Source organism: Trachurus japonicus, chromosome 10, assembly GCF_045865225.1.
Source record: "Trachurus japonicus isolate A0001 chromosome 10, Traja_1.0".
NCBI classification, from domain to species: Eukaryota; Metazoa; Chordata; class Actinopteri; order Carangiformes; family Carangidae; genus Trachurus; species Trachurus japonicus.
Genome location: NC_140916.1, coordinates 38,216,511 through 38,235,262, shown reverse-complemented (window position 1 = coordinate 38,235,262; position 18,752 = coordinate 38,216,511). Strand labels below are relative to the sequence as shown.

Below are 18,752 nucleotides of genomic sequence, written 5' to 3'. Positions count from 1 at the left end.
GAAGTTTGCTTCATAGACATAGAAAACACAATCATTTAGGACGAGGTTGTCATTCAATAATGTCAAAAAACACAACACCACCTGACAAAACAGAAACACCTCATGTTAATTGTGTTCACCTAATGTAACCAGGGCCGTTGTATAGGGGAGAAAGGGGCCCAGCGCCCAGTGGGGCCCATAAAAAACCCCAGTAGTCTAATCTTTGTATGACTGATTTATTCTGCATAATTTCATTTTATTTATTTATTTTAAAAGGACAAAGAGGAAGCCCAATAACATAAATGTACCGGGATTAGCAAACTAGCTAATTTTCACCCGCAGTCCTCTGGCAGTTTACATAGAGAAGATTTCATTACAATTAGACAAGACACATACAGGTATAACAGGACAGACATAGAATCAGACACAATATTGACAGATGAAGTAAAACAGACAGTACAATAAGAAGTCAGCAGAGCAAAGCACAGGACCTGACATACAAAACAAAACACAGACAGAGAGGTAAGACCCTGACTAATACTCATAGTAACGCTGCATTAGCCTCAAAACAAAGTAGGCTAAATAAAAAATGATATCCCTTTCAGTGCTGGGTAGATAGCTACACACCTATCGAGTTCTTTACCACCAGAAATCAAATCCCAAACAGAACTAAAGATGTTGAGTGCTAAAGCTAAACATCAGCTTCAGCAGCAGCAGAAATGTGAACATTAACTTCTCTCAAGTCACTAGTGTCAATACAGCATTTTACTAATGTTTAATGTATTTAATCCGTGCAATTTCTTAATCTAAATGTTGTAGCTGTGTTTATTTAGTCATGATATCTATTCACTGTATTTGTATTATTGCACTTATTGTAACGGTATTCAGTATCTTTTATCCTTCTGTAGCCTGACCAGGGACAAAGACTGACCATTAGCTGAAGCTATAGACGTCTTGTATGCATCGCATTTTTCATTCTTTGTGGCAATGTTGTAGCTATGTATCATCCCTGTTAAATAAACATTAAAATAAATAGGTAGTCTAAGAAAAAAGTGTAAAAGTCAGGGGCCCACTTTGGTATTCTTTCAGGGGCCCCAGAATTCCTAGCAGCGGCCCTGGATGTAACCATGATGTGACAAGAAGACAGTGGCTCAGGTAATGATGGGCTGTCGGAGTGGTTTCAGCCCATATGATAGGTCGTTAGAGGGCAGAGAGCAGCTGTGGAAATATGGCTCGTGCCTCTTTGCCCCCTATACATTACACGGTGACACGCGAACACCACGTGATCCCGGCGTCAACCATGTTTCCATGCAACCTACAGACCAATGAAGGTCACTTACACACTACAGACCTGCACATTCCTGCTCAGAGGAGTAGCTTAAGGTTAAATCATCCATCCTATAATACATCATGTGACACAATGTCTTTCATTAGTGTTTGATAAGGCTGTTTAATGTACATAAATAATAATAAAACACGTTCAACATGGAGGCCATGCAGCCAGTCTGCTGTTCAGCCATAGCAGCCCAGGTTGTCGCCTATACAACATGCCAACACTCAAACTGTTAGAGACAAACGACGCGTCGAAACGTCCAGAGACCAAATGTAGCCTAATGCAAGATCGATTCCGCTTGAATTTAAAGCCAAATAATAAATAAAAAATGCAGCTTTGACCTTCACGCAGACCGTCATCATCCTCCGTGATGCGGCTATGGAGAGATGAGCACGAGGACACGGTGTACTACTACTGCATCGCGTGTGTTATGTCAGGACAGGAGGGGGCGGGTGGTGGGCAAAGACTAAACCTAACGATGCGAGAAGGCTCTAACTTACTCTACTCTAATTAACCAATCGATCAGTCAGTGAATGAATGTGTGCTGTAGTCTGGTGTAGTGTTAGTGTGTCTGTGGAGACTACTCACCCTCCCGGGGTAAACCATAGGCGGCTCTGCGCGCCACAGGCCCACAGCGCTGCCAGGCCGCTCTGCAGGAAAACATCGCTGCTCTCCGGGTTGGTTGCTGCTGTCCTGTCCTGTGTGACTGTCTATGTGTGTGTATCTGCTGCTGCGGCTACAGCTACAGAGAGGACTGACTGCCTGAGACTGACTGCTGCTGCTGGATGAACGCTGCGCTGCGCTGAGAGGAGGCGCAGGACGGACCCGCCTCCTCTTACGCAAGAGTGGCGTGTAGCTACCTGTATGAGGAGTAGTTAATGTCCTCTCCGCATAGGTTCTTTATATGGAACAATAGATATCTTTTGTACAAAAACCAATCTATTTTCCTCCAACAATGGTTTGATAACAATATACTTTTACTGAGTCAGTTGTTTGACCGACATGGGCGTCTTTACAGTTATGTTGAATTTATGCAACGGTATGGAATCCCTGTTACACCCAAGGATTTTTCTATTGTTTTTGATGCTGTGCCCTCGGGTGTTATTTCCCTCTTTAAAAATCTTAATGTAAACAACAACTTACCCATATCTTTGAACATTACTGAAACAGTAATGGGGAAAGCTTGTTTCACAGGTAATAATAAAAATAAAAACAAGTTTATCCGTCAACTATTTCAACAAGATATTGTAAGTTCACCCTCTGCTTTATCCTACTGCTCTACATTTGTTGGAAATATTAATTGGGAAAAACTCTGGCTACTACCCATAGACTGTATAAGCTACTACCTAATACGTTTTTTTTAACCAACAAGGTCAAAGAGATCTCATTTAAAATGCTTCATAGATTTTATACCCAACTAATCATCATATACAAAGGCTTAACATTGATGTGAACTGTGCCCACTGTGTCTCTGTCAACCAAACCTTGGTTCATTATTTTGGTCTGGCCCACACACCAGACAACTTTGGAGCTTTATCACTGATCATATTCACCCCCAGTTTAATTTATGCTGGAAAAATGTTTTGTTTGGCTACACTGAATATGATAAAAAACTAAATTCTCAGTTTTATATGATTAATGTGTTAATTATTTTATCCAAATTTTATATACATAAGTCTAAATTTTCTGGTAAGAAGCCAAACTTCTTGGATCTGTCTGCATATGTTGGTCAATATAATATAGTATCTCCTCCCTCTGTGATTGTGAGAATAAAAAAGCTGTTAAAACGTATACGATCTTTGTAAGCTTTACAAAATATGTATTTAAGTTTATGTTTTTTCTGTCTTGCTGTCATCCCCTGGCGTATTTATGATGGTTTGGTTGTGTATTAATGTTGTATACACTTATTTCATCTAACTGTATTCAGTCCTGTGTATACTCTTGTTGTCAATAAAGTTGTTATAAAAAAAAAAAGAGTAGTTAGTGCACATATACTGTCACAAACAAGATAAAGGAAGTTTCTTTTAAAATCATGCATTCAATTTATCCTGTCAGTCAGCAATCAGGCCATCTCCAAATTTAAAGATATCAATGTCAACAGTTTTTTTCTTTTCTTTTTTAGTTTAAGTTTATTTCGGACATGTTAAAAGAAATAAAACATACTACAGAAATGGACAGACATAACATATAAAAGCTTTGCAAAGACAACATATGAACAAAAAAAATATATAAAAATAAATAAATAAAATAATTGAAAATAAAGGTAATTTGATTTTTTGTTTGTTTGTTTGTTTGTTTGTTTCATATCCGAAAAGGAGTGGGAAGAAGTAAAACTTATTTACTCCCACCCCTTATTCATTTTTTTGTGTCGTTATACGTATTTGTTTTGGATGGAACTAGAAGACATGTTTACATTTTTGACAGGCATCAAGATTAAACTTAAAATAAATAAATAAAAAAAGATATGAAGCGTTCATTTGCAAAAGCAGATAAGTGCCATTTTGAAAAAAATGAGCTGAGGCTTTAATTAACTATAATAATATATAATATAATAATAATAATGATAATATATACTGTAATTATTCTTTGCATAGTGTTGTTTTCAATAAAACTTTATTTTTTTGAGATATGTCTGTTTTTTTACATCTCAAAATCACTCAACTTTGGTTTGACTGATATCATGTAAATAAAAAATTAAGTTATCTGCTTTTGCAAATTAACTCTTCATATAATTCTCACTTGTGATGAAAAGAAACCTAAGGGAAAGGAATTGTTTTAGTTGAATCTTTTTATTTTACAAGGAAAATATTACATCCATAAATGTAAATGGTCATCCAAAAAAAAACATATTTTTATGAGTTTAAAATAGAATATTATAATATCAGATATATGCAGCTATACTACAAAATAGGAAAGACAGAAAAGCTATAGGCTATAAAAACCTTGGAATATTATAAATTATTACAAACAACTATGATTTAATAATACCTATAATATATAATACCAATACCCCTTTCTATGTATATATATTTTGTTTGTTTGTTTATTGTCTGTTTATTGTATGTATGTGTGTAGCCTATGTCTAAAATAAAAAAGGAGTAGTTAATGCACAGTTTAAACTATTAATATTCACACAGTGTTCAATGTCTTCATTTGAAAAGTCTTGCGTTCATTTCTATATATTTGTTGTTTTCTTTGATTATAGCCTAAGGTTTTTTTTTTGTTAGTTTGTTTTGCCGTAGTGAATGCTAGAATGTAGTTTTTTAGGGAGTGGTTAATAGCAGGCTATTCTCTCCTACTGCTGATGAAACAATTCACTTTCACACTGTGTAAATAAAGATAGAAAAAAGAAAAAGCTGGCTATGCAAGAGAGAGACAGAGAAGAAGTGGTTAACAGGTTGGAGATGAGCCAGGTTAGATGCCGACTTGATCCCATGGATCTATTCTAAGAGCAGCCAGGCTTGATCCCGACTTGCTCTCTCGTCATGCAACGCACCGGCAACGATCACCTCACCAGATCATCCATGAATCCATGACAGGTGTATTCAAGTTGATTGATTGATTGATTGATTGATTGATTGATTGATTGATTGATTGATTGATTGATATCTTTATTTCGATCATGTAAACGACAGTGTAAAAAAAATAAAAAAAAATAAGATAAAATAATAATATAATAAGTGAACAGAAAAATGTATACACAACATCTCATAAGCAACGCAGTTTACATGAGCGAAAAGGAGTAGGAAGAAGTATAAACTTATCTCATCCTACCCCGATCATTTTAACTATATGTTCTAATTAAACATTTTACACATTACACATTTGAATCCAAATAGTAAGTAAGCAAACACCTTGTGTGAATTATTCAATGTACCTCTGGAGAATCATTTCTTTATGTCTCTTTTTAAACATGATTACACTCCAAATGTTTTTGATTTCAGTAGCTACTCATATTATTCCACAGTTTTACTCCACAAATGGTGATACAGAAACTTTTCTTTGTTGTGCGAGCTCTACCAACCTTTAGATTTGATTTCTCTCTTAAATCATAACCTTGCTCTCTTTCGTGAAACATTCTCTGAATGTTTCTTGGTAGCAGATAGTTCCTTGCTTTATATAATACTTGGGCTGTTTTATGCTCCACCAAATCAAACAATTTTAGAGTTTTAGATTTCCAAAATAAGTCATTGGTGTGTGCCCCATAATCAACCCTGTGAATAATTCTCACTGCTCTTTTTTGCAGTATGAAAAGTGGCTGAAGTGCAGTTTTGTATGTGTTTCCCCATGTCTCTGTACAGTACTCTAAATAAGGAAGAATCAGTGAGTTGTACAGAATATAGAGGGATTTATGATCTAGGACATGCTTTGCTTTTACCAAAACTGAAATGCTGCAAGTTGAACTGGATAAAAGCGTATTCGGCACAACCTGATAAGGTTCCACATACCAAAGTAGCCTATCTTTTCCAAAATGTTGTTGGAGGATTAGAATTGTTGTTAACACTAGAACCGCCAACAAGTAGGCTACTCCTAGAACCGCCAACAAGTACTCCTAGAACCGCCAACAAGTACTCCTAGAACCGCCAACAAGTACTCCTAGAACCGCCAACAAGTACTCCTAGAACCGCCAACAAGTACTCCTAGAACCGCCAAGAGGTCATTTTGACCTCCATTCATTCTAATACAAAAATGGTAAATGGACTGCATTTATATAGCCATATATATTATATAAGCAGCCAGACACACAGTTCAAAACACTTTATAGTAATGCTCCACATTCATATACATACACATACTTAACAAAAATTAACAATAGTCGTTGTTAGGCAACCAAGATAGACGACTCATTAATTTTCTATTTTTCGAACAGTGTGTGTATATAAAAATGTATGTCCATTTCTCATGAGAGCAAGGGACTGTCATTGTAATGTTCAATGTTTATGAGTAATGTTCACTTGTTATCTGTCTGACACCTGTTTTAACTGTTTGACAACTTTCTAATATCTGAACTCGTGTTGTGTTGTGGGATGACGTCAAAATGACTAACTAACTAAATAACTAACTGTCTAACTGACAAACTGAGTGACTAAATGGACATTATTTAGCCCTGATTGCAATGATTGGAAAATCAATTTTATACATTTTTATATACACACATTGTTCGAAAAATAGAAAATTAATGAGTCGTCTATATTGGTTGCCTAGCAACGACTATTGTTATTTTTTGTAAAGTATGTGTGTGTAAATGAGCTGTGTGTCTGGCTGGCTATATAATATATATGGCTAGTCTATATAAATGCAGTACATTTAGCATTTTTGCATTAGAATGAATGGAGGTCAAAATGACCTCTTGGCGGTTCTAGGTAAAATCACTCTTTGTTTCGTTCTCTTTTATACTAGAATCATGAAAACACATAATATGATGTAGAACGCACTTTTAGGAGAAGTCATCGACTGGGAGACATACTGTTTTTACGCAAACAGAGTTACAGGCATTTTAAGAAGCGAGAGGTCAAAATAACCTCACGGCGATTCTAGTGATGTGACTTTGAAATAACTAAACTGGCTTCAATCAGATTGTCTGACTTCCATAAACAAATAACAGCTGCTCTATCTGATGATAAATGATGTTCACTCACAACCACAACTTCACACCGCATAGATAGCTCCACCTTGTGGAATAACAGAACCATAACAGTTAACAGGAAGACTTGAGTGAGTCGACTTTTAGTTTATTTTATGAGTATCGTTGTGTCTATTTGTTTTCGGTAGAACTTGAATATATAGAAAGACAGAAAAGCTATTAAAAAAACTCTGGAGTATTACAGAGTATTACAAACCTCTATGATTTGCATATATTTGTGTGTACTGTATAGCCTACATGTATATAAGCTTTGTTTGTCTGTCTGTCTGTCTGGAAGTTGTTGTCATGTATCCATGACAACGGACTGTTGCAGTCCGTAGTGGTTTACATTATTGGACAAACTGATGAATCCAGGTGTGTGTGACCATTGTGACTACTCAGACACACACAGACACCAATAATGTAAGACAGGAAATAAAGGAGCAGCGTTAAATCCAGGAAGTGGTGGAGCTGTGCATAGAGCCCATTCCTACATATTAAACCTTTAGCAAAAATGTCAATCAGCTGTGTGCAAATCAACTGGTACAAGAAGACAAGTAAGATGATGAAGACTGTGATTTCATCATATTAACGGCATCTGATGGTCGTGGTTAGTTTATCCCCAACCGTTAAAGTGAATGTTTTGCAGTGTTGCTGTTGTATGCAAGCAAAGGCACGACTTACCTATGTGTACAGAACCTGTGAAAATGAATTTCTCAAAAAGGGACAATAGTAGGGATGTCACGATTACAAATGTTCTTGGTACGATTATTGTCAGAGAAATAATCACGGTATTACGATTATCACAATTATTCTGCATTAATTAATTTCACAACACTATGAATGTGTAAAATCAAATATAGTCAAAATATAACTACATTACCCATCGTTTACACAAAATATTTCAAGTATCTAATAATATAAGACCAATTATTAACCCCCCAGGGGAAGCGTTTGAAATATTCAGGTTATAAATTGTCATCTATACCAAATATTTACGTTTATTTTAATCGTTTTTTGATTTATTTGGGGGTTTTTTTAAATACAAATGACACGCTAACATTTAAATTCCTACCAATTCAATGTTACGTCAGGTAAATGGACCAGTATCTGTGCATTAACCTTTATTTTGGTGCACATCTGCCGATACAGTTCTGACATAATCTTTTTTGGGAAGTGACGGTATTTAGGAACCTTTATGATAAATTAATTGCGGCATTTAATACCGCGATTAATTGTGAAAACAAGTAATCGTGACATCTCTAGACAATAGACTCACTAACTAACTTTCATGTGAACAGAATGATGATGACGTCTCTCCATTTCACATGATAGATTTTATTTTAGAAAGAATACAGGAGGTGGAATCTGGAACAACATAAATAGAAAGTGGAGGAACAGGTGGATCCGAGGAACTCCTGCAGAGGACAAGAATCACAAGGGATCATCTTTTATTAGTTCATACAAACTGGTTGACAGATAGAACAGAAGATGTAAACTCTACATTAAGTTCAGTTATACAACAAGTAGTTCCGACCAAGCAATCTGATTGGTCAATAAGACATTTAGAACGTGCTCAAATCAGCATTACAGCACGGCTGACTCATCACTGAGAATATTACTTCGCCATGTCATGTTGTTTACACATCTCCATGGCAACATGGACTTTTCCCCCTTTTATTTTCAGAAACGTCATTTATTACTTGTGAAAATAAATCACAAACTACACTGACCTCCTGTAGGTTGTTCCTGACAGCTGCCAAAGTCACATTTATAGAACAATTATGTTATTTTATTTTTTGTTAATATATTGTAAACTTCCCCGTTACAGCCGAGAGGATTGTCTCCCTCCCATGTGTGTAACGTTACAAAGTCGGAGAGACACGAGTTGTGATCGCGGTGAATATGTTTTTTAAAATATGGCCTGGAGCTGAATATTTTCATTGGATAAAACGGAGGTGATTACCTGTATGTTTCTCTCTCTCGCTTGCACCTTTTGGGCTTTTAAATAATCTGGAGTAATCGTTTGTCTTTCTCTATCAGCTGTGTCGGCGACACAGCGCTATAACTTCATTTACATGCAGAGTTTGCGGTTGTAGAAGCTACATCTGTGAAAGGAAAAAAACGGTATCTTTGTTATAACTTGGGCGAGTTTGTGCAGTGTTGATTTAGTTCGGGAAAGTCAGAGACCGCGTTAAAACATTAACGTCAGCTCAGAGTTCACTCATCTGGGACTAGAAAATCATTTCTGTTGCTAGGTCGTTACTAAGGTTCGGACTATTTGCTGTAGAGGTGAACTAGGTTCCATTACACACAGGAGTCTACTGACGTGACTGATTGTGTTTCAGTTATTAGTCAGACCCCATTTATTTCCATGGAAACGGGAAGCACACTCGCAAAAAACTTTACATTTTGAGAGCAAAACGTCCATCAACATGAATATTGATTTAATTATACGCTCTATTTTGTTGGTAATTGTTGTATAATCGCAATATTACCCTCGAGGGTGTGCTTAAACGGAATTTGAGCACTTCGGTGATGCGGTCAGGACCGAGGCGCTCAAATGACGTTAAAGCACACCCTCTCGGGTAATATTGCTTAATTCAGTGTAATTAAAATGATGGTGGAGTCCCATACTGTACCTGTGTGGTGGATTATTCCAGATTATTCCTCACTTTGTACTCGTGTACATCTGTGCTGTGCTGCCTGAAGAGCTGCAGGGAGACAACAACAACAACAACAACAACTGGTTATATCACAAACAGCTGGTCGATGACTAACACATTTTGTTGGGTAACTTTGTCTTTGATTTAAAGTTGCTGCTGCAAAGAAACAGACTGGGGATGTCGCGATTACTTGTTTTCACAATTAATCGCGGTATCAAACGCCACAATTAATTACGGTAATCATAAAGATTCCCAAATACCGTCACTTTCACAAAACTTTGATGTTGGAACCTTATTGGCAGATGTGGCGCAAAAATAAAGGTAAATGCTCCGATACTGGTCCATTTAACTAACGTAACATTGAATTGTGTGATGGCTGGAGGAGTTTCTGCAGCAGCTCATCAGCCAGTTCAGCTCATCAGCCAGTTCATCAGGCTGATGAATGGCACCTGGTGGGGTGTGGCCTGGCCGAGCAGAAAGGCTCAGCACTGGACATTCACTCTCTCTCTAGACTCCGGCTGGGGTGGAAGCCCTGCTCCACCTGTGGACTCTTTTGTTTCTTTGTTTCTTTGTTTTGTTGGTTTGTTTTGTCTTGGTTCGAGTTGTCTTTAAGTTCATTAATAAATTCTTTTTGTTAAAAATTGCCAAACTCAGTTGTCTCTCCACTTTTTGTCCAGTTCCTGGAACATGGAACGTGACAAAATGGGGGCTCGTCTAAAGCCAGTGTTTTGGGTAGGAATTGTTGGTCTGCTGATGCAGGTTGGTGGAGACGTATACTGAGTTGGTAAGTACAGAGTTTGGAGATAAAGTAAGTGTGGCAAATTTTTTCACTGGTGTTCCCCTCTGTTAGGTGTAGCAGCAGTCCCTAATAGAGGCTCTGCTGCAGTTTTTTTTTGCCTTTACTGTTTTGGGTGGTATCCTGGGAGGGCCCTTGGCGAACTCAGCAATGCCACTGAAGACTAGGGCTGAGTGTAAGTAGGTTTTGGTTAGGCAGTTAGTAGGGGGGACCCAGTGGGGGCGCCACATTCTGTATTGTTTATCTAGACTGTTGGGTTGGGTTCAGGTATGGCTGCCAGTGTTGAGGATTTCATTAAATGTCCCTCTTATGGGTTACTAGAGCAATATACGAAGGAGCAGCTTCTCAAGGTGGCACACCATTATTCGGTTGCGGTGGATGCCAGACGTACAAGGGAGACCATCATGAGTATTGTACAGGCAAATCTGCAAGAGGAAGGAGTCCTGATGGTCGATGATGGTAAGAGTGGGGTTACTACTTCTGTGCCGGGGTTAACCTTTGAACAGCAAAAGGAATTGTTAATGTTGAAATTTGAACATGAAAAGGAGTTAGAAAAAATGAAGTACAAGGTGGAACAAATGAAACTGGAAGTGGAGCAGAATAAGTTGGGGCTGATTTCAGCGGGTAAACTTCCGGTTGGGGCCATCAGGGGGGAATCTGGTTTTGATGTCACTAAACATTTGAGATTAATGCCAAAGTTTGAGGAAAAGGATGTTGAGACATTTTTTGCAATGTTTGAACGTGTGGCTGTTTGAACGTGTGGCTGATGTTAGAGGTTGGCCGGATGAGGAGCGTACACTAATGTTGCAGTGTGTCTTTACAGGAAAAGCACAGGAGGTGTATTCCTCTATGTCGGTGGCGGACTGCAAGGTCTACAAAAAGGTAAAAGCGGCGGTACTAAAAGCCTATGAACTTGTGGCTGAAGCGTACCGACAAAAGTTCAGAGGCTGGAGGAAAACGGGAAAACAAACACATGTGGAATTTGTAAGGGATTTGATTCTGCACTTTAACCGTTGGTGTAAGGCAGATAATGTGGAGACTTTTCCAGAGTTGTGTGATCTAGTAATATTGGAACAGTTTAAACAGACTGTACCAGAACACATCGCCACGTACATCACTGAACGTAAAGTTTCCACTCCAAGTGAAGCAGCAGTTGTAGCTGATGAATATGTACTAACACACAGACGTATATTTGGAGAGCGATTTAACACTGAGAGAGCACACTTTAATGAAAGGGCACACTTTAATGAGAGAGCACACTTTAGTGGGGGACACTCTCAGACAACATCTAGGGCTCCAAGGTCAGAACCCTTTAACAGTAAAGGTGGGCCTGAAGTGTGTCATTATTGTCGACAAAAAGGGCACTGGAAAAATGAATGCCCTACACGTAGTGGTAGAGTTAATCCTGGTCAGGTAAAGTCAGCTGGATTGGTGGCGCCAATGCAGGTTCAAGCCATGGATGGGGCAGAGGTGGAATCAGGTTACCATATATTCCTCTCAGATGGTTTTGTCAGGCTACACGAGAGAGATATGGAAGTCCCCGTGAAGGTGTTGAGAGATTCAGGTTCTATGCACACGTTTGTGAGGGAGGCCATTTTGCCTTTCTCTCTACAGTCAGACACAGGGGGTTGTGTGCCCTGCAGAGGTCTGGCTTTACAAACACTTTTTGTTCCGGTGCATAAAATGTTCTTGTCCTGTGGTTTCTTCCAGGGGAATGTGGAGGTGGCTGTGCGTCCCGAGCTCCCAGTGAGGGGAGTGGACATCATCTTGGGGAATGACCTGGTACCTGATGGTCGTATGTGGCCAGATGATGAAAGACCTGTACTAGTACAAACCCCCCAAGATACGGTTCAGCAGCCACATTTGACATGTCTTCCCTATCCAGTTCCTCCTGGGGGAGTCGATTCTCCAGTGACAGAACCTGAGTCAACAGATCTCTCATGTAATTCCTCTTTAAACTCTGCAGGGGGCGCTGCACATGGCCCAGTGGTGGTACCAGGGGGGCTGTCACAGCAAGCAGTTGAGTTGGAACCATCCACAGTGTGTGCTGTGACTCGGGCCATGGCTGCATCTCTGCCTGATGATGGGGTAACTATGGACAAAGTTAAAGAGTTTTCCTTTGTCGTGCCAGATGATCTTTGTGTTTCTCATGTAGACTTGGCGCAGGAGCAGAGAAAGGATCCATCATTGAAAGACCTGTATGATTTGGTGGTGCCTTCCTGTCAGGTGGGGGACATTAAACAGGGTTATGTACTCCATGATGACGTGCTGTGTAGGATTTGGGCTCCTCATGGTGATGGATTTAGCGGGGATCCCATTGTGCAAGTGGTATTACCTGAAAAATTTAGAACATCAGTAATTCGGACAGCACATGATAAGGTTGCTGGTCATATGGGGGTCAAAAAGACCTACCATCGGGTGCTACAGCATTTTTTCTGGCCCCGTGTGAAGCGTGATGTTTCTAAATATATAAAAACATGTCATACGTGTCAGGTTACTAGTAAACCAAATCAAACTCTGAAACCTGCACCGTTATATCCGATCCCTGCAGTGAGTCAGCCTTTTGGTCATCTGTTAGTTGATTGTGTGGGGCCGCTTCCTCGGTCCAGGTCTGGTTGTTCCTATTTGTTAACAATAATGTGTCAATCCACCAGATATCCAGCTGCTTATCCACTGCGGTCGATCACAACCAGGTCTGTGGTGAAAGCCATTACTGAGTTTATATCTGTGTTTGGAATTCCCAAAATTATACAAACAGACCAAGGGTCAAACTTTACTTCTCGGCTGTTCTCCCAGGTTCTTAAACAACTTAATGTCACTCATAATATGTCCTCTGCGTATCACCCACAGAGTCAGGGGGCCCTTGAACGTTTTCATCAGCATTTGAAATCGTTGCTGCGTGCTTATTGCACTGAGTTGAAGGCAGACTGGCAGGACGGCTTACCATGGCTCATGTTGGCGGCCAGAGAAGTTGTACAAGAGAGTACAGGCTTCAGTCCTAACGAGCTGGTCTTTGCTCACACTGTTCGGGGTCCCTTGTCTGTCATTAGTGATCAGTGGGTTGCGTCTGATCCCCCAAAGAATCTGATTTCTTATGTAAATGGGTTTAGACATAGGCTCTATGAGGCTGGGAAATTGGCGAAACAAAATTTGCAAATGGCTCAAAAGAAAATGAAGCAGCTGTTTGACCGCAAAGTAGAGCGACGTGAGTTCTGTGCAGGAGACCAGGTTTTGGTCTTGCAGCCATTGATTGAATCACCTTTTCAGGCTAAGTTTTTTGGGCCCTGTAATGTTGTTCGTCGGGTTTCAGAGCAAAACTACCTGATTGAGATGCCAAATAAAAGAAAATCAGTTAAGGTCTGTCATGTTAATTTGATCAAACCATATTTTGCACGTGATGTTTCTGATGTTGTGGTTCCAGATAACCCTGTTTTGGTGGCCGGTACGGAGCAGGAGGAAGAGATGTCTGGTGATGTGGTGCTGCAACCTCGACTTAAAAATTCGGAAACTTTGGCCAAGTTGGATTCGCTGCTTGGGCAGGTGGATGAGGATAAAAGGAATCAACTGGTTGGTCTTATTCAAGCATATCCAGGTCTTTTCTCTGATACTCCTACATGTACTAACTTGATAGAACATGATGTTGAGGTGGGGGATGCAAAACCCATCGCCCAGCGGTTCTATCGGGTTAGCCCTGAAAAGCGACAGATATTGGATTCAGAGGTAGATTATATGCTTGAAAATGGTCTTGCTGTGCCTTCTACTTCTAGTTGGTCATCTCCCTGTCTTCTTGTCAGCAAGCCGGATTCCACATTTAGGCCATGTACTGACTTTAGGAAGATTAATGCTGTGACAAAACCTGATTCCTTCCCTCTTCCCAGGATGGATGATTGTGTCGATCAGGTGGGGTCTGCCAAGTATGTTAGTAAGTTCGACCTTCTTAAAGGTTATTGGCAGGTTCCACTTTCTGAGAGAGCAAGGGAGATTTGTTCATTTGTGACTCCATCTGGTTTGTATTCATATACCGTGATGCCGTTTGGGTTGCGCAACGCTCCAGCCACCTTTCAAAGATTAATGAATAAGGTGGTTCGGGGGCTGGAGGGTTGTGCAGTCTATTTGGATGATGTTGTGATATATAGTGATACATGGGAGAAACATTTGGAGCAGGTGAAGGCTTTGTTTGACAGGCTACTTTGGGCACAGCTAACGGTTAATCTGGCAAAATGTGAATTTGCCAAGGCCACCGTGACCTATTTGGGGAAGGTGGTGGGGCAAGGAGAAGTGCGTACCATTGAGGGAAAGGTCAGGGCGATCCGTGACTTCCCTGTTCCAACGACAAAGAGGGAATTGTTACGTTTCTTGGGAATGGCTGGTTATTACAGGGAGTTTTGTCCCAATTTTGCTTCTGTGGGTGCTCCTCTAACTGACTTGTTAAAAGGTAATGTTAAATATGTTTGGTCTCCCATCTGTCAACAGGCATTTAACCAGTTGAAGGACTTGTTGTCATCAGCTCCAGTGCTTGCTGCTCCTAGGTTGGATCGCCCCTTCAAGTTGCAGGTGGATGCAAGTGATGCTGGAGCTGGGGCTGTGTTGTTACAGGTGGAGGAGAGGGGGGTTGAGAGACCTGTTAGTTACTTCTCTAAGAAGTTTAAAAATTACCAGCGTAACTATTCAATAATCGAAAAAGAAGCCCTCGCATTGGTCATGGCCCTCCAACATTTTGATGTCTATATTGGGTCAGGTTCTTCTTTGATTGTTTATACTGACCACAATCCACTAACCTTTTTGCGTTCATTGCAGAATCCGAATCAGAGGTTGATGCGGTGGGCCTTGTTTTTGCAGCCCTATCATTTGGATATCCGTCACATTAAGGGCAGGGATAATCTGGTGGCGGATACTTTGTCACGTGCTCCTTTGTCATAATATGTTGTGCTATGTACTTTTCTCTCTGCTTCTGTCCAGGCCGGGCTCCCATCCGTATGTGCTCTTAAAGATGCTTCTTCTGGATCCACAGTTGCGGAGTCATTGGGTTTGGGGGTGTTGGTGAGGTAATGGGGAGGAGGGAGGGGTTCTGCATTGCATGTTGTTTGATAAGGTGCTTACCTGGACTGTGACCTGGCAGTCGTGTTGGGTTATGGATTTGTCTAGATGTAGGTAGTGTATTGGATTGGACGTTGTGTTTTTTTTCTCTGGTACTGTATGTGTCTTGCAGGGTCGGAGGTCAGAGGTGGTACCTCTGTCTTGGCCGGGGGGGTGTGATGGCTGGAGGAGTTTCTGCAGCAGCTCATCAGCCAGTTCAGCTCATCAGCCAGTTCATCAGGCTGATGAATGGCACCTGGTGGGGTGTGGCCTGGCCGAGCAGAAAGGCTCAGCACTGGACATTCACTCTCTCTCTAGACTCCGGCTGGGGTGGAAGCCCTGCTCCACCTGTGGACTCTTTTGTTTCTTTGTTTCTTTGTTTTGTTGGTTTGTTTTGTCTTGGTTCGAGTTGTCTTTAAGTTCATTAATAAATTCTTTTTGTTAAAAATTGCCAAACTCAGTTGTCTCTCCACTTTTTGTCCAGTTCCTGGAACATGGAACGTGACAATTGGTAGGAATTTAAATGTTAGTGTGTCATTTCTAATTAAAAAACAAAACAAAAAAACATTAAAATAAACGCAAACATTTGGTATAGATGACAATTCATGACCTGAATACTTAAAACATTTCCTCTGGGGATTAATAAATGGTCATATATTAATAGATACTTGAAATATTTTGTGTAAACAATGAGTACTGTAATTATATTTTGACTATATTTGATTTTACACATTCATAGTGTTGTGGAATTAATTAATGCAGAATAATCGTGATTATTGTAACACTGATTATTTCTCTGACAATAATCGTTATAATCGTGACACCCCTACTCATATACTAACTCAAACAACATAATGAAATGAAGTGGTTACTTTACTTACCAGGCCCCAGACGACAGCAGATGTCCCCAAGGCGAGGCCGACTCGCAGCCAGTTGGGGTTGACAGGGTCCGGCTTGGAGCTCGTAAACACAGAACGGGACCCAACTGAGGAGGAAAATCACAAATCACAAGGTTTTAATGAGAAATATCCATTATTCCCTTATTCCCTTCAGCTTAACAGTCATGAGAGGAAATAAGACCAGTAAGTTAAGTTAACCACGGATCACTGGATCACTCACTGTTAACTCTAATGGGGGAGAAGTTAGACACTATGAAGAAGCACCGCAGTGAAGTTAGTTTTAAGTTGGATATTTGACAGACATTCGCCCCTTCTCAATACATTAAAAATTAATATAAAATATTACATATATTATGTTCAAATGCAATAAAAACAGGTGTGTGTCATAGAGGAGACTTAGCTCTACCATCCTGTGTTGATTTTGAGCCAACAGGTCACATGACCTGGGAGTTATTGAGCTCTAACGCTCATATTTACTGTATAAAATATATTTAAAAAATTCATATTAGGGTTGCAAAATTTCGGGAATTTTCAAAGTTGGAAACTTTCCATGGGAATTTACGGGAATATATGGGAATAAACGGGAATAAATCCGAAATTTACAAAATTGATTGGTGAGGGGTAGTAATATTTTACTCAACATTCATGTTCTTGTTGTTCAGTAAAATAATTGATTGTTCATACAAGAATTACAACTTGATAAAGTTCTACTCACAAATAAATCTGTTGAAATGTTTTCTAATTGTATTATTTTGCATGAATGTCTGCTTATGACAAAACTAAATATTTACATTTATGTTTAGATATGATACAGTTTGTTTAAATTACCTCCAATTTCCAGTTAATTCCCATAAATTCCCATACATTTCCATAATTCCCATGGAAAGTTTACAATTTGGAATATTTCCAAAATTCCCCAGCTTAACTTCCCATGGAAAGTTTCTGGAAATTTTCCGGAAATTTACTGGAAATGTTCCACCCCTTTGCAACCCTAATTCATATAAAATATTAAATGTGTTTAAATGCAATAAAACAGGTGTGTGTCATAGAGGAGGCTTAGCTCTACCATCCTGTGTTGATTTTGAGGTCACATGAATTTTTAATATATTTTATTTTATATATTTAAATTTATTTTATACAGTAAATATGAGCGTTAGAGCTCAATAACTCCCAGGTCATGTGACCTGTTGGCTCAAAATCAACACAGGATAGAAGAGCTAAGCCTCCTCTATGACACGCACCGGTTTTTATTGCATTTGAACACATTTTTAATACATAATTTCTGTGTGTGTTTTATATTGTTTTCTATGTTTTCTACTGTCTTTGCTGCTTTTAACTGAATTTATATGTCTTGTGTTCTTAACTGAATTTATCTTTGAGCTTCTGGAAAAGCGCTTATAAATAAAATGTATTATTATTATTATCATTATTATTATTATTATTATTATCATCATTATCATTTAATATTTTATATGAATTTTTATTGAGAAGGAGCGAATGTCTGTCAAATATCCAACTTCAAACTAACTTCACTGCGGTGGTAGAAGTGAACTGGTGGTGTGGCTACAGAAGGAAACCTCCTCCATGCCTGCTGTAGTAATAATATAATACAGTATAGTATAATATAGTATTATTATGTGGGACTAATAAAGTCTGTAATTACACAACAATAATGTCTGTGTGTCTTTGGGTAACAACCATAGACTGTAAAAAGAACAACAAGCGGTGCTAGTGACTCCGATGCTACATGCTAAGCTAAGCTAAGGTCAGACTTCACAACAAACACAGCTCCTCACGTTGTAAAAAGGAGATTAAACACAGACCTCTGAACACCAGAAAACAAACTAAAGTCAGTTTTATCATCTTACCTTTGCTGTGGAGAACAGCCCGGACTAATAACCGAGGGAAAACCATTTTAACTGAAGATGAAGATGAGGTCCCAGCAGCAGCAGCAGCAGCTTCCCAGTCTGGATCGATCCAGTCGCTCTGGGTTGATTACAAAGCCTGGCAGGACGTCTTCTTCTCCAGTTGGATTCAAAATGGCGGCTGTCATCCATCTTAGTGGAGCATTGCCGCCACCTACCGGCGGGAGTGTGGCACATTCAATTTCCTGACAGGACTTCTTTCTTTTCAAATTCTTTTTACTGATTTTTTACGCAGGTTTTTTTTTTTTTTTTTTAAATCAACAGCTTTATTTAAAAGAAGTTGACAGGTACAAATAGTATACAGGGAACAGTATACAATGAAAACACAAAGAACATGTGCCAGGGGTGATGTTCATTATACAACAAGGTTATACATATTACAAAGGTCTATGGTTTTAGTAGCCTTTTCATTTGCTGATTTGGTGATTAGCTTAAAATAAAGTTCCATTTCTTTT

General features: G+C 39.3%; 2 protein-coding genes across 2 annotated transcripts in view; both read right to left on the bottom strand.

Annotated features, from left to right (window-relative positions):
• mgarpa (mitochondria localized glutamic acid rich protein a) overlaps positions 1-2,016 on the bottom strand; it is a 29,710-nt gene extending 27,694 nt beyond the window's left edge. The window contains exon 1 of the mRNA XM_085788616.1: positions 1,901-2,016. Within this exon, the coding sequence (XP_085644742.1) occupies positions 1,901-1,976 (76 nt within the window). The 5' untranslated portion in view covers positions 1,977-2,016. The remainder of the gene's footprint in view (positions 1-1,900) is intronic.
• Positions 2,017-8,253: 6,237 nt separating this feature from the next.
• On the bottom strand, positions 8,254-18,393 carry ndufc1 (NADH:ubiquinone oxidoreductase subunit C1). The gene is made up of 4 exons (XM_085788795.1): positions 18,241-18,393; positions 16,355-16,458; positions 9,578-9,649; positions 8,254-8,353 (listed from the first exon to the last, which is right to left on the bottom strand). The coding sequence occupies exons 1-3, from the start codon at positions 18,284-18,286 to the stop codon at positions 9,590-9,592; spliced, it is 210 nt and encodes a 69-aa protein (XP_085644921.1). The 5' UTR covers positions 18,287-18,393; the 3' UTR covers positions 8,254-8,353; positions 9,578-9,589.
• Between the last annotated feature and the right edge of the window lie 359 nt (positions 18,394-18,752).

Excerpts from the sequence above, each read along its gene's own strand:
- ndufc1 (XM_085788795.1), bottom strand. The coding sequence starts at position 18,286 with ATGGTTTTCCCTCGGTTATTAGTCCGGGCTGTTCTCCACAGCAAAG. Across the intron at positions 16,459-18,240 it reads GGCTGTTCTCCACAGCAAAG|TTGGGTCCCGTTCTGTGTTT; the intron begins GTAAGATGATAA and ends TTTCCTCCTCAG. Across the intron at positions 9,650-16,354 it reads CTGCTGTCGTCTGGGGCCTG|CTCTTCAGGCAGCACAGCAC; the intron begins GTAAGTAAAGTA and ends GTCTCCCTGCAG.